This window comes from Sturnira hondurensis, unplaced genomic scaffold (genome assembly GCF_014824575.4).
Source record: "Sturnira hondurensis isolate 20B ecotype Veracruz unplaced genomic scaffold, ASM1482457v3 Scaffold0006505, whole genome shotgun sequence".
NCBI classification, from domain to species: Eukaryota; Metazoa; Chordata; class Mammalia; order Chiroptera; family Phyllostomidae; genus Sturnira; species Sturnira hondurensis.
The window spans coordinates 6,260,143-6,274,565 of NW_028079136.1; the positions used below are offsets into that span (position 1 = coordinate 6,260,143).

Below are 14,423 nucleotides of genomic sequence, written 5' to 3' on the forward strand. Positions count from 1 at the left end.
TTAAGGGGCAATTAATGAGTTTGAACTTTATCCAGTACCTCTTGTAAAGCCAGAGAAGCCTTCAGGTAAGGAAGCATCAGTATAAAAATTAAGTTTGAGAATAATTTTGGACAGATTATGAAAGCTGGCCTAAAACAGGATAGTCTGGGGGAAGTCAGAGCAGCTAAGAGGGTATGGAAACAGCCTGGTGAGAGGTGATGAGACTGTAGACTGCAATGGACAGGCAGGGATGGGAGGACAGGTTTGAGAGCTCTGTGGAGGTCAGTTTGGCAGGACTTGGTGAGGAGATGAGGTGGAGAGAAGGACCCAGAAGTCCCCCAGAAGTCTGTCTGCATGGTTGAGGGGTGAAGGTGCCATTAATTAGGACTGGGAACATGAAGAAGCTCACTTGAGAATAAAGACAGCGAGTTTGGGTTTGGACATGTTGAATGGCCATAGGGAGAAACTTGGATGTTACAATCTGACAGACCTGGTTTTGCATCCCGGCTCTATACTAACTAGCTGGGACCCTGGGGAATCTAATTAACTTAGCTGAGCCTCAGTCTCCTAGTTTGTGGTTTCCCCAGAAAACGAGCTTAGCCACGTTTTCTTTGCAGAGTTGTTATAAGGAAGAACGAGAAAGTGTCTGATGCATAGTTGATGTTCTATAAATAGTAGCTGCTGAAATGGCTTTGGTTATCCTGATCTAGGTGCCAATAGCTAGGAAGTGGGTGGGCTTCTGGACCTGCATGTTGACAGAGTGTGGGCTGAGGCAAAGATGTGCATTGAATTGCAGTCCTTCCAGACACCCCAGCCTGGGCTCAGAGCCCTGATTTTGGGCAAAGAAAAGGCCTCCCAGAGATGGATCTGAAGAAAGTTTATCCCCAGTCACTCACTAAGGGGTCATCTGGCAGCTCAGAGCGCCTCTACCCACAAACACCGAAGGTTCCTTTTCCAAGTCCCTGAGATGGCCAGAAACAAGTGCTTTTATTAAAATGAGCTAGTATAGGCAGATATTTAAAAAACAAATTTACTACTTTCGTTAAAATTAGCTCCTGTTCATTGTTTTCAAATTCAACTCATAGTAAAAAAATACTAACAGGAAAGTAAAAATAGCTTACACCAAATGTCCCCTTCCCCACAAGTACAGAAGGAGGAAAAGGAGGGTGGAGGGAGGTTATAATTGCTAGAAATACTTTTTAAAAAATAAAATTTATTAAAATGTAGTTGAATTACAATTAAAATGAAGTGAAGCTGAAGGACCTGCTGAATTTTGGTAATTGCTTCCTCCAGAAAAAAAAAGAAATTCGTTGTTTGAAGTACATATTATGAAATGCATTATGAGTGTGGGGTCATTGAGGCATTTCACATCACATGTGTCAAATTTGGACTAGCTACGTCCTCCAGGAAAAGATGAAATGGCACCCTTATTATTTCTTCCTACCTTTTCATCTCCATATATACCAATGATAAATTATTCTTTTTATATTGATAAGTCTATAGTATTTACATTTTATTCTGTAACCATAGTTTCCATAGTTGTTTAAGCTTTAAACTTATATGTGAAAGGATTTCATGCTCACCCCTAATGCTTTTACTATGGCTGCTCATTCCCAATGTTATAATTTTGGTGTATGTCTTGTTAGCTGGATTTCATTATTCAATGGTTTTCCTAGAAGAGGTGCTATGTTCCCTAAATTCTAGCATGTTTGAAAATATTGTCTTTAACTTTTTTTGTTTAAATCCTTACCCAAGGACATTTTCCCATTGCTTTTGAGAGAGGAAGGGGGAGAGAGAGGCACACACACACACAAATAGAAAGAGAGAGCACATGCACAAAGGAGAGAGAAACATCAGCGCGAGAGAGAAACATTGATTGGTTGCCTCCTGTATGCGCCCAGCTCAGGGATTGAACCTGCAACCTAGTTATGTTCCCGGACTGGGGATCAAACCTGCAACCTTTCGCTGTATGGGATGATGCTTCATCTAGCTGAGCCACACTGGCCAGGGCAAAATGTTGTCTTTTAGCCTAGGAGGACAGCTTGGCTGGTAATAAATTCTGGGCCACTTTTTTCTTCAGAACTTTGTGAATGCTACACAGTATTCAATGTTGCAGAGAAGTCTGAGACCAGCGATTTCCAGGACCCTCAGTCCTCGCCTCTCCCTGTATGGCTTATTCTTTCTAGGATGGTAGTTGGCGAAGTACGTCATACCTATAGAAAATGCAATCTGCCAGTTCAGCTTTATCTCAATTGGGGGAAATTTTTCTTTTCTTCTTGCCTTTGGATATGTTCTTTGTCTCTTTTTTTCCCCACTACTTCAGAGACACCATAATCCATTAATTTCTCAATATTGCCTAGAGTATAGATTCATTATTGTATTTCCAAATACTTTAATTTCTTTTGCTTTAAATTCCTTGTGCTCGTCTCAATCTCTCTCATCCTCCTTACTAATTCAGTTTGAGGCTGTTTCTGTTTTATTCTTTCATATTTCCAACACATTGTTTAGTTCTATATTTTTATAATTTCTTGCTTAGTTCTGTTATTTTGGTCTTCAGTTTATTTCCTTAAATTGTAACCTTCTTCAATCTTTGTGTGATTCTCTCATCTTATCTCTGATTTCCTATTTTTGTTTTCTTCAGGTTCTAATTTTTCCACGAATCAAAGAATCTGTGGTACACAGATGCCCCCCGGCAGCCCCAGCCTGAGTGCCTCCTCTGGTCCGAGCGACCAACATCCCAGGCCCTTTACTCCCATTAGCGTGAGCCGGGAGTGAGAAGGGCACACTCAGGTCTCCCCATCTCCCCCAGAGTCGCCCTCTCATACCCCTCGCAGCAGGTTGTGCCACCCCTGCCTCCAGAAGCTGGGGACGGTTTCGGATCTCGCTGAAGTGGCCACATTGTTGGGAGCTTCCTCTCTGCCCAGCCACAACCCCCCGCCATTCAGCAGTGATTAGAGGAGTCCCCCCCAAAACTGCTGGTTTTGACCCATGAGGCATTAGCACTGCAGTGTTCAGTTGGTGGCCACTAGGCACATGAGGCTATTTAAATTACACTAAAAATTCATTTCCTCATTATATATATTACGTTATAGCCACATTGTGGATATTCATGTGACTAGTGGGTTCCATACGGAAAGCACAGAGATAAGGGGACATCGAGTCCACCACAGAAAATTCTGCTGGACAGCACAGCCTCACATTCGCACTGCTTCTCAGGTCACTTAACTGGTTAGAGATGTTGATACCTTAATCTGCTGAGTCATAGCCTTCCGTGTAAACTCTTGAAATTATGTTTGAATGTTCTTTATATCCTTCACCTCAAATGTCCCTCTGCTCATTTCGTTTTCAGTTTCCTATAAAGTTTCTTGCTTCCAGTTTTGTGTTTGCACTTTTACAAAAACTATCTTTCTCAGTTGTTTGGGTTTTGGGGGGGAGGGATTCCGCTGCAGCCATTTCAAAACAAACTCCGGAGAGCGGTTTTGCAGGACTGCTCATAAAGAGCTCGGATGAAGCCAGCCCCTGTGGACGAGAGCGCTCCACCTGCTCGGCCTGCTCCCAGCTGCTCAGCGTCCATGGAGTGACTGAAAGGCAGACAGGGAACAGGTTACCAAGGGCAGCAGCTGGAGTTCAGACTTCCAGAAGTTTTTGTTGTTGGTCTTTTTTTGTTTGTTTGTTTGGTTTGGTTTCTCCTGCTGGGTTTGATCAAATCAAAAGAACCAGCACCAGATAACAGATTCCAGCCTCCTCCAAGACAAGTCCAGGTTAGAGGGGCACTGAGAGGTCACATCACCTTCCAGGGTGGCGGACACCCTTCATATAGTACTTGTGCAGAATTACTTTAGTTCTGATTTAGTACTTGGTTTTAACAGCAAAGGAGCAGAGGGGCCACAAGAGCAATGGTGTCCTTCGAAGTGGTGGCAGTCAGTGGGGGTCCTCAAAGGGCTGTGGACAGAAGGGGGTTCTAATGAGGAAGGCTCAAGAGCTGCTCGGGAGGGGCTGAGCCGGCTGCCTGATACGCAGGACCCAGTTCGAAGTGTGGGTGGAGGTCTCTGGGTCAAGCGTCAGGAAACTGTCAGGAAAGTTACTGAAACATTTTCCTCTCTCCCATGGTCTCTCTGCAGCATGTTACAGCAGTTTTTGCTCCTTAATGATGTTCTAAGTAAAATTAAAATTTTGAACTATCAAAAAAAAAGAATTTGTGGTACAAATTTGGCACAAAAATGCATTTTTGCTGTGTTTGTTGCATCTATTTTTAAAAAGATTTTATTTATTTGTTTTTAGAGCAGAAGGGAGGGAAAGAGGGAAACATCAATGTGTGGTTCACCCCCACACGCCCCCACTGGGGACCTGGCCTGCAACCCAGAAATATGCCCAGACTGGGAATCAAACTAGCAACCTTTGCTTTGCAGGCTGGCACGCAATCACTGAGCCACACCTGCGAGGGTATGTCTATGCTTTTATCCTGACATCTGTCTTCTGATGTTTCCTTTATGCTTTCTTTCCTTCCTATTTTGACTACAGTATTTTTATATAGCTGCCATGTCATTTTTATTTTATTTTTTTTTTACATGGCCATTTCTACCTGGATTTTCTCTTTACCTAGACTTACATATTGTGTGGGTCAGGTTCCTTCCTGCCTCGTCTGCGATCTGTGGCCTCCTGGCAGCACTAGGCTGAGGACGGGGTGTTCCGCGCCGGCTTCGTTATTGCTGGGTGGGGGGAAAGGGGAAGTTCAGATGGAGCTGTGCACGGTGGTATTTATGAGTCTTCTTTCTGCTCTTTTTCTAACTTTGTTCATAGTCCAACACTTAAGTTTATTATACCAAAGTGGTGCTTATCTTATTCCCTTAGGGTGGGAGTAACAAGTTAGGGATTATTTCATCAATTCAGGGTAAAATTATAGAGACAATCTACTCAGGTATCTATTTTCCAGCTTTGATCCCACTATTTCCAGCAGACACTGCCACTATCCTGTCAGGTAAAGGAAGGAAAAGAGACAAATTTCAAGTTTGACCACTCTGCTGTTTCTCAGAAATGGCAGGGGAGTGGTGGCAAATAGCTTCAACGGGGGCTTTCCATGTGTCTCCCTCCATCAGAGAAGCTTGTTTTATTTTCTCTTCATTTTCCTTTCTGGTAAATCCCTCCATACTTTTCCATGTAATTAACTCCAGTAGACTACTGTGCAGTCTTTCTGTCTTTTCTTTTCCCTCCTCCTCATTAGGAAAAAGAAATCATAGCACAGGCAGCTTTTCACTGGCTAGACTACTATTGTGGTGGCTGGAGACCCTTCTACTCAAGAGAAACACTCTGCCTCTCCTCTGCTAGCTGCCTGCTCACGTTCTCAGTCCACTCCCCTTCCCACTCTGTGGTACTGCACTCTTTGCCAGAACTTCTTCTCTTACCTTCCTCTCAGTACTGAGTCTTTGAGGGAAGAAGAAAGGGTTATTAAGGGTAAGAGCTCTACATTTATTTCCAGTAAGTTTTGTCTTTCTCTGGCCATTATTTTTTTTAAAAAAAATCATTGCCTTTTTCCATATTTGAGAGTTTAGTTGATTTTAAAATTTGTTGTTATTGTTAAGTTCATTCAGTTAAATTTAGGAAGAGGTTGGATGATTCTGGGATCCATCAGTTCTTGGGTCACTCTGCAGACCACCATTTTGGCAAGGCTAGAAGCCCTGACTAAGTACTTTTGCGGGTAGGAGGACACTCAACCGAGGATACTTTTCCAGGCAAAAGCTCCTGGTATGACTCTCATGGGATTGTTAGACCTTGGTATGGTTCAATCATATAGAACTCTCAGGAGCCCATTGCTTAATTATCTTTCTGCTGGGTGTTGGTAGAGTGAGGCCAGAAGCACCACAGGACTTACTATCTGTCACATGGAAATGTCAGAGATCAATGAATGCCAGAACAGAACCCAAGAGGTGATGGGTAACTAAGAGAATATCTAGTTCAATCTTATACTCAAAGAAGGACCACTGACTGCCCCATCTCTGACAAATAACCCTCCTTGCTTTGCTGGGATTCCTTGAGTATCAGAAAACTCACGAACACCATTCTGTTGTTGGAAAACTCAAAGTATTTAAGCATTATTTACCTTGAGCCAAACTATGCTGCTGTTTCTCTCTCCATGGTCTCACTTGGTGAGGAGGCTTCTGATCAACATGATGCTCAATCTTAGCTCCATTTGGATGGCTAGCACAACTATGCCTATAGCCTGGCCTACAATTCTGGAAATTGATTGAGCAGGTTGGAAATCTTCCAGGTCAAAACCCATTAGAGATGGTAAAAGGTATGACTATAAAGTCTTGCACGCAAAGACTTGCACGAGCAACAACCAGGTGTGTGCAGGCAAAGGAGCTAGAGGCCATGGGCCACTGTGGGTCATAGTGAGCATCTGGGAAAATGGGGCTAGAGCCTGCAGAAGGAAAATATTGAGAGAGGGACAAGAGTTGTCTTCAAACAAGAGAAAGATTTACAGGAAAGAAAGTATTTTATTTGTTGTATCTGCCTTCAGAGCAAGGACCCAGGTTGCTTTGGGAGATAACAAAAGCCTGTTCATTTGTTCTGTTGACTAGGAGGCCTTTTTTTTTTGAGCTCTTTAAAAGACCTAATGACTTTAGATTTACCATAGAAAAATTCTGTTTCTATTCCTACTTATGGAAATGTGGAACCAGATGCTGATTTCTAGGTAGGCCACAGATGACTGAACTGTTGAATTCATTTGAGGAAAAATAATTGGGCAACAGTCCTTCAAAAAACCTGCTACAGAGAGGGGATTTTTGCAAACACTATGCCAAATAGTCAACTGGCTTCTAGTTGCTAGAAACCAAACTGACTCAGGACGCAAGAACCTGCTTGGTACTTTGGGAAGCAATGGGAAGAACACAGAATTTGGAGCAAATAGAATTGGTTTGAAGCCTGCCTATGCCATCTACTAGTTCTGTGACATGAAGCAAGTTTTTGACCTTGCCAAGTCTTGGTTTACCCACCTGTAAAACGAGAAAACAAAGTGCTAGCTTACTGAGTCATTGTAAGGTTAAAGTAACAATTATAAAGTCGCTGGAATAGAATTAGGTTCTTAGAACTGTGAAAGCTCTTCCTATCCACTGAACCAAGCTGCCAACAGAACTACAGTGATCTCAAACAGACATATAAGTTAAGCACTTTTTCCTTTCAGGGCTCCCATCGGAACTGTCCCCAGCTATTGAGGAAGAAGAGTCAAAGAGTGGCTTGGATGTCATGCCCAATATTTCCGACGTGCTGCTGCGCAAACTGCGGGTCCACAAGTCTCTTCCTGGAAGGTAAAGTCAGGGCATGGGTTGTAGAAGACCCATACGAGGTAGCTCATGTTAGATTCTAGAGGGGACACAGTAGTGCACCAGCCTTGATTTTTGACCCCAAACAGATCAGGGTTCAATGGTGCAGACAGGGCAAATGCATCTCAAACAAAAAGAATAATAAAGGGCCAGGTGGGGTGGATCCAACTGAGAGAGCAGGGTGGGGTTCAGAGGCATGCATGAGGGTCACCAAGAGGCTCACAACAGCAGAGAGTGGTGGGTTTAAAAACCAGGAGGCCTGGTTGTAATCCCAGCTCTACAATTTACTTATAACTGGGAGAATTTTAGATCTGATATCTGCATAGATGGAGATGTAGAATATTTGGGACCACATGAAGAAGGATTGTCTGGCAAACCTACCAGGCTCTTCTACACAGGGGGACAAAGTGGCTTCACTTCCCAAGCCCCAGTCTCCTCACCTATACAACAGGGATCTGTCATCGGTAGATAAATGAGACAGTGTGTGAGCATGGGCTTAGAGTTTTATCAGCACATAGCAGGCCCTGGTAACTGAGTTAAAAAGTGAACAGTTTAGAGTATAAAGAAGAGAGAATAAGGTACTAAGCAATAGGAACTGGATGGGTGCCTACAGATGAGGGTTCCTCCCAAGCCCAGAAACCTGGGGACTAAACTGTTGGGCACAAAGGCCATTAAGAGGAGCTACCAGACATAACAAAGCTTCCTAATTTAGGGGTAAATATGAAAGGAAAACAAGTTTTTCTCATGAGGTGTTATGTGTTCAAATTCCATACTATAATCAACGAAAACAGAGTCACTAAGTTGCTCAAAGGGACTGAGCAACTAAAACAGTATCAAGAAATGTGGTAGAGGGGACTTCCAGTCAAGGTGGAGGCATAGGCAGACATGCCTCACCTATTCATGCAAACATAGAAAGAACTACAACTAGATCCCCAAACAAATAATGCCCAGAACTGACATAAATTCAAGTTGTATGGAAGTCTGACAGCAAAGGATTGAAAGAAGCCACATTCATCCAAATGGGTAAGGGAGGCAGAGTCATGGAGATGGGCAGAGACGCAGAGATGCACTGTGGCATGGAGAAGCGGTGGCAGCAGCAGAATGGGCGATCTCACATTCATGTGTGGTAGATAAAAATTAGAAGGGATACCTTGGGAGCGAGCAATCCCAGCCCCAGGTGAGACCACACCGCCCAGTGTTCCGGTGCCAGGAAGATAAATCACCATAACTTCTGGCTGCAAAACCCAGTGGGGTTTGGGGCAGTGGAAGGAACTGCTGGATTTTCAGGAGATTCAGCTTAAAGGGCCTGCACAGACTTAGAAGGTCTGCAAACCCACCCACTCTGGGATTCTGTACCAGGGCAGCACCTGGAAGGGCACTAGTCTCATATGAGAAGTGGGTGAAGAGACTAGAAATGGGGTAAATGCTGAGTAAACCTCTAGAAGCCAGGCAGCAGCATCGTCCCCTTTCTGAGTCCTCCCCCGACACAGAGCCACTAAGCAGTGAAGCAAGTTGCCCTGCACTGGCAATTACCTAAGGCTCTGCCCCACGAAATTTGCAGGTACCTTTCTGTAATAGGCCATGCTACTAAAACAAGGGATCAAAGCAGCTATGCCTGATATACAGAAATAAACACAGGGAGGCTGCCAAATTTAATATACAAATGTGGTCCAAATGAAAGAACAGAACTGGCTGAAATTGAGATAACCAACCTATCAGATGGAGAGTTTGAAACACTGGCGATCAGGATGTTCAGAGAATTCATTAAGCATGACAACAACATAAAGGAAGAAATGAAGGTTACACTAAGTGAAATAAAGAAAAATCTACAGGGAACTAACCATACAGGGAAGGAAGCCAGGATTCAAATCAATAATAAGGAAGAAATAAGCATTCAACAAGAACAGCAAAATGAAAAAAGAATTCAAAGCATTTAGGTTACTATAAGGACCCCCTGGGATATCTCCAAATGTACCAACATCTGAATCTTAGGGATGCCAGAAGGAAAAGAGGAAGAGCAAGAAATGGAAAACTTTTTTGAAAAAATAATGAAAGAAATCTTCCCTAATTTGGTGAAGGAAATAGACATGCAATTCCAGGAAGCACAGAGAGTCCCAAAGAGGACCACACCAAGACACGTCATAATTAAAATGTCAAAGGTTAAAGATAAAAAGAGAATCTTAAAAGCAGCAAGAAAAAAGCAGAGGCACCTACAAAGGAGTTCACATACAACTCTCAGCTGATCTCTCAGAAGAAACTTTGCAGGCTAGAAGGGACTGGCCAGAAGTATTCAAAATGATGAGAAGCAAGGACCTACAACCTAGATTACTCTGTCCAGAAAAGCTATCATTTAGGATGAAAGGGAAAATAAAGTGCTCCCCAGACAAGGTAAAGCTAAAGGAGTTCATCATCACCAAGCCATTATTACATGAAATATTAAAGGGACTTATTTAAGAAAAAGAAGAAGATCAAGATCACAAGCATTAAAATGGCAACAAATTCACAGCTATCAACTGAATCTAAAAAAACAAACTAAGCAAACAACTAGCACAGAAACAGAATGGTAGACATGGAGATCACATGCAGGGTTATCAGCTGGGAGGGGGAAGAGGGAGAATCGGGGGGAAAGGTGCAGGGATTAAGAAGCATAATTGGTGGGTACAAACAGACGGGAGGGGGTGTTAAGAATAGTGTAGGAAACGGAGAAGCCAAGGAACTTAGGTGCATGACTCATGGGCATGAACTAAGGAGAAGATTGCTGGAGGGAGGAGAGTACCAGGTAGAGCGGGCGCAAAGGGGAAAAAATTGGGCAACTGTAATAGCATAATCAATAAAATATATTAAAAAATAAAAATTTGTGGGGATTTTCCAAAATGTGAAAAAAAAGCTTTTAAAAAAGTGCTGGGAACAAGTCAGAAGCAAGTTGAATTCACAGCTGGAGGAGGGAGTGACTTAGGCCAGTCCACCTGGCAGAAGGGCACAGAAGGAATGTCCGGAGACAGGAGACCGAAGGAGGAGTGCCCAAGTGCACTGCAGGTGACAGAGCGTGTTGCACGNCCAAGCCATTATTACATGAAATATTAAAGGGACTTATTTAAGAAAAAGAAGAAGATCAAGATCACAAGCATTAAAATGGCAACAAATTCACAGCTATCAACTGAATCTAAAAAAACAAACTAAGCAAACAACTAGCACAGAAACAGAATGGTAGACATGGAGATCACATGCAGGGTTATCAGCTGGGAGGGGGAAGAGGGAGAATCGGGGGGAAAGGTGCAGGGATTAAGAAGCATAATTGGTGGGTACAAACAGACAGGGTGGGGGGGTGTTAAGAATAGTGTAGGAAACGGAGAAGCCAAGGAACTTAGGTGCATGACTCATGGGCATGAACTAAGGAGAAGATTGCTGGAGGGAGGAGAGTACCAGGTAGAGGGGGCGCAAAGGGGAAAAAATTGGGCAACTGTAATAGCATAATCAATAAAATATATTAAAAAATAAAATTTTGTGGGGATTTTCCAAAATGTGAAAAAAAAGCTTTTAAAAAAGTGCTGGAAACAAGTCAGAAGCAAGCTGAATTCACAGCTGGAGGAGGGAGTGACTTAGGCCAGTCCACCTGGCAGAAGGGCACAGAAGGAATGTCCGGAGACAGGAGACCGAAGGAGGAGTGCCCAAGGCAGTGCAGGGGACAGAGCGTGTTGCATGCCGTGTGTCTTTTGGTGTTTGTGACAACCAGTAAGGCAGAAAAGGAAGATTTTAGTTTGTTTATCTTAGTTGGGGGAACAGAGAAGCAAAGCAACATACTGGTAGGTGACAGAGTCAGAAATTGAATTTGGGGTGGACTGAGTTGCTGTCTCAGCTATACCAGACGCCTTTCAAAAGTACCAAAACAATCACCAGTGCACTTTGGATTTCAAGGAACAAGGCTGGTCAAGAGAGCTGTTGGCTTCTTTTTCCTCTGTAAAGTTAAAGACAATTAGTATGATTAGGGCACACCTCCAGCTAATTAAATTTCCTCAGCTTCCCCAGGAGGAGACTGAGCAGTTCTATCACCCCTGTGAGTTAACAGCTACCAGCTCTCAACCACGAGTCCAGACTGAGCTTGCGTGGGCAATGAGTAAGATCAGTTTCTGAAGCACGTGGTCTAGGCTGTCAACTGAGATCAGTGTGTCTCATGCATTGTGCCAATAGGCATGGGTCCCACCCCAAACCTCCCCGCTCTGGCCGCTAAATCAGCCTCCCTGCTTCTGGCTGAGTAGAAGTTGTTCCCAAATTGGGCCCTTGCTTGGGCCCAGAACTCTCTAGCTCAGGTTTGGGGTCTGAGAGATACAGATAAGTTGTCATGTAAGATGTCATCCAATAGAAGGAAGCCAGAGCTTCAAGATTCCTTTCCCTAGCATTACACTTGAGTTTTAATATGCAGAAGTTTGTTCCATGTTCTATGTGAACTAGGAGAATTGGGATTGAACCATACCACGACAGAACTCATGGTAGGGTCAGCAAACTGAATGGATTTGGTAGAAAAGCTAGGTCTAGAACCTAAATTAGAGACAAGGTTGGTGGGTGGTTAACAGGTGTGCAAAGGGGAATGTTACTGAATAAGATATTCCAGGGTCAAACACCAAAAGGAGCAATAAACAGGCATTTGCTCAACAACCATTCATTGAGCACTTGTTATGTGCCACCCATTGGAAGGGAGAACACGAAGACACAGTCCCTGTTCTCGTGGCACTTACATGCTGGGCAGGGAGAGAAATAACATTCAAGTAACAAAACCAATGATTTCCTACAGCAGAGCTGCTAGGAAGACCGCAAGGGGGCACAGATAGAGAAGAACACGGGACCGTTGGGAAGAGGGTCAAAGGAGGCCTCTATGATAAAGCAGTAATTAAGTTGAGACATGCAAATGACAAAAAGAAGTTATCCATGCACAGATTTCAGTGAAGGAATTCCCAGACAGAAAGCACAGTGTTTTTCAACAAATCATTCTGAGATGACTAGATAGCCACATGCAAAAAAGTAAAAATTGTACCCTACCTTGCACAATATACAAAAATTAACTAAAAATGGATCATTGCTCTAAATAAAAGTGCTAATGCTTTAAACTGTTAAAAGGAAATATAAGAGCAAATTTTTGTGACCTTGGGTTATTCTGTGGTTTCTAGATATGACACCAAAATTGCAAGCAACGAGAGAAAAAATAGATTAATAGTTATTTCATCAAAATTAAAAAATCTTGTGACGCAAACAATAATACCATCAAGAAAGTGAGAAGATAACTGACAGAATAGAAGAAAATATTTCCAAATCATGTATCTGATAAGGGACTTGTTTCCAGAATATATAAAGAGCTTGTATAATTCAATAAAAGGACAACTAATTTTTTTAATGGGCAAAGGATTTAAGTAGACATTTCTTCAAAGAATATATATGAGGGGTTAATAAGCACATGAAAAGATGCTCAACATAGTCATTAGGAAAAGGCAAATCAAAATGATAATAGGATAGTACATTTTATATCCACTAGAATAGTTATACTAAAAAAGATAAACAAAACAATGTGGAAGATTTGGAATCCCCAGCAAAATGATATAGCGACTTAGGAATAACAGTTTGGCAGTTCTTTAAAAAGTTCAACATAGTTACCATATGGACCACCAGTTCCACTGTTAGGTATATAGCAAAGAGAAATGAAAATACAGGTCTGTCCAGAAGGTATCAAACCATGTAATATGAAAAATAGAGACATTTATTGAAGAAGATACAAAATACAAGAAACATTATACACAGTACAATTACACCTCAGTCCCCTTCATAGTAGGTACCTTGGGACCTCACACAGTTTCCTCAATTGCCATCAGCTGCCCAGTTGTATTTTCCTGAAACTCATTGAGGTTCTTAAATTTCTTCCCTTTTAAAGGTGACTTTAGTTTGGGGAAAAGCCAGAAGTCACAGGGCACCAAATCTGTACTGTAGGGGGAATGAGTCACCTGGGTAATTTGATGTTTCACCAAAAAAGCTCTTCATGAGACGTGATGCGTGCGCTGGCGTGTTGTCGTAATGAAGCTGCCAATCACCAGTAGTCCGTAGCTGAAGCCTTCTGAATCACCCAAATAGTTTCTGCAGAAGGACGCTCAATCTTTTTTTTTTAAGATTTTATTTTATTTATCTTTAGAGGGGTAGAGAAGGAGAGAGGGAGAGAAACATCACTGTATGGCTGCCTCTCTTGGGTCCCCTGCTGGGAACTGGCCCACAACCCAGGCATGCGCCCCAACTGGGAACCGAATTGTAATCGTCTGGTCCGCAGGCCCGCACTCAATCCACTGAGCCACACTAGCCAGGGCAGGATGTTCAATCTTAATGAAGGTTTTTTTTGCAGTTCGTTGCTCTACACAGTCAATTTGAATGTGAGGGCCACACAGTACACATGCTCACTCAACGGCATCTACCACCCTTGCTGACTAGTACAGTGAAGTTGTCATTGTTCACAAATGCACATGCCAGTCCACTCTCCATGGCTGCCAGGTTATATTGATGCCATGCAAACTGTTCTAGTTATATTAACAATAGCTGGACTTTTTTCCATACAGATGTTGTTTATGTATAAAAAGTTGTACATAACAGCATTTTCATAACAGCCAAAATGTGGAAAAAATCCAAATGTCCATCAACTGATGAATGGATAAACAAAATGTGATATCTTCATTCAATGGAATACTATTCAACCATAAAAATAAAATACTGATATGTGCTATAATGTGGATGAACCTTGAAAACATTATGCCAAGTGAAAAAAGCCAGTCACAGAAGACTACATCTTGTACGAGTTCATTCATAAGAAATCCAGAATAAGGATATCCATAAAGACAAGAAGTGGATTAATTAATGGCTGCCTAGGGCTGTTGGGGGGAGGTGGGGTGGTTGGAAAAGACACAGACTGAAAAGGGTGACTGCTAGTTAATGGGTAGAGGGGCTTTTGCGGGGGGGGGGGGCTGCTGGAAAAGTTCTAAAATTGACCATAGTGATGATTGTAAAATTCTGTGAATATACTAAATATTACTGTATTGTAAATTTTATAGTACATGAAGTATATTTCAGTAAAGTTGTTACAAAAGAGAGTGGGAACCA

The 14,423-nt window shown here is 42.5% G+C and overlaps 1 protein-coding gene across 4 annotated transcripts in view; it reads left to right on the top strand.

Annotated features, from left to right (window-relative positions):
• Positions 1 to 14,423, top strand: part of IRAG1 (inositol 1,4,5-triphosphate receptor associated 1) — a 74,207-nt gene that overhangs the window by 27,117 nt on the left and 32,667 nt on the right. For all 4 annotated transcript variants that reach the window (XM_037050069.1, XM_037050070.1, XM_037050071.1 and 1 more), the window contains one exon: positions 7,160 to 7,283. In XM_037050069.1, the coding sequence (XP_036905964.1) occupies positions 7,160 to 7,283 (124 nt within the window). The remainder of the gene's footprint in view (positions 1 to 7,159; positions 7,284 to 14,423) is intronic.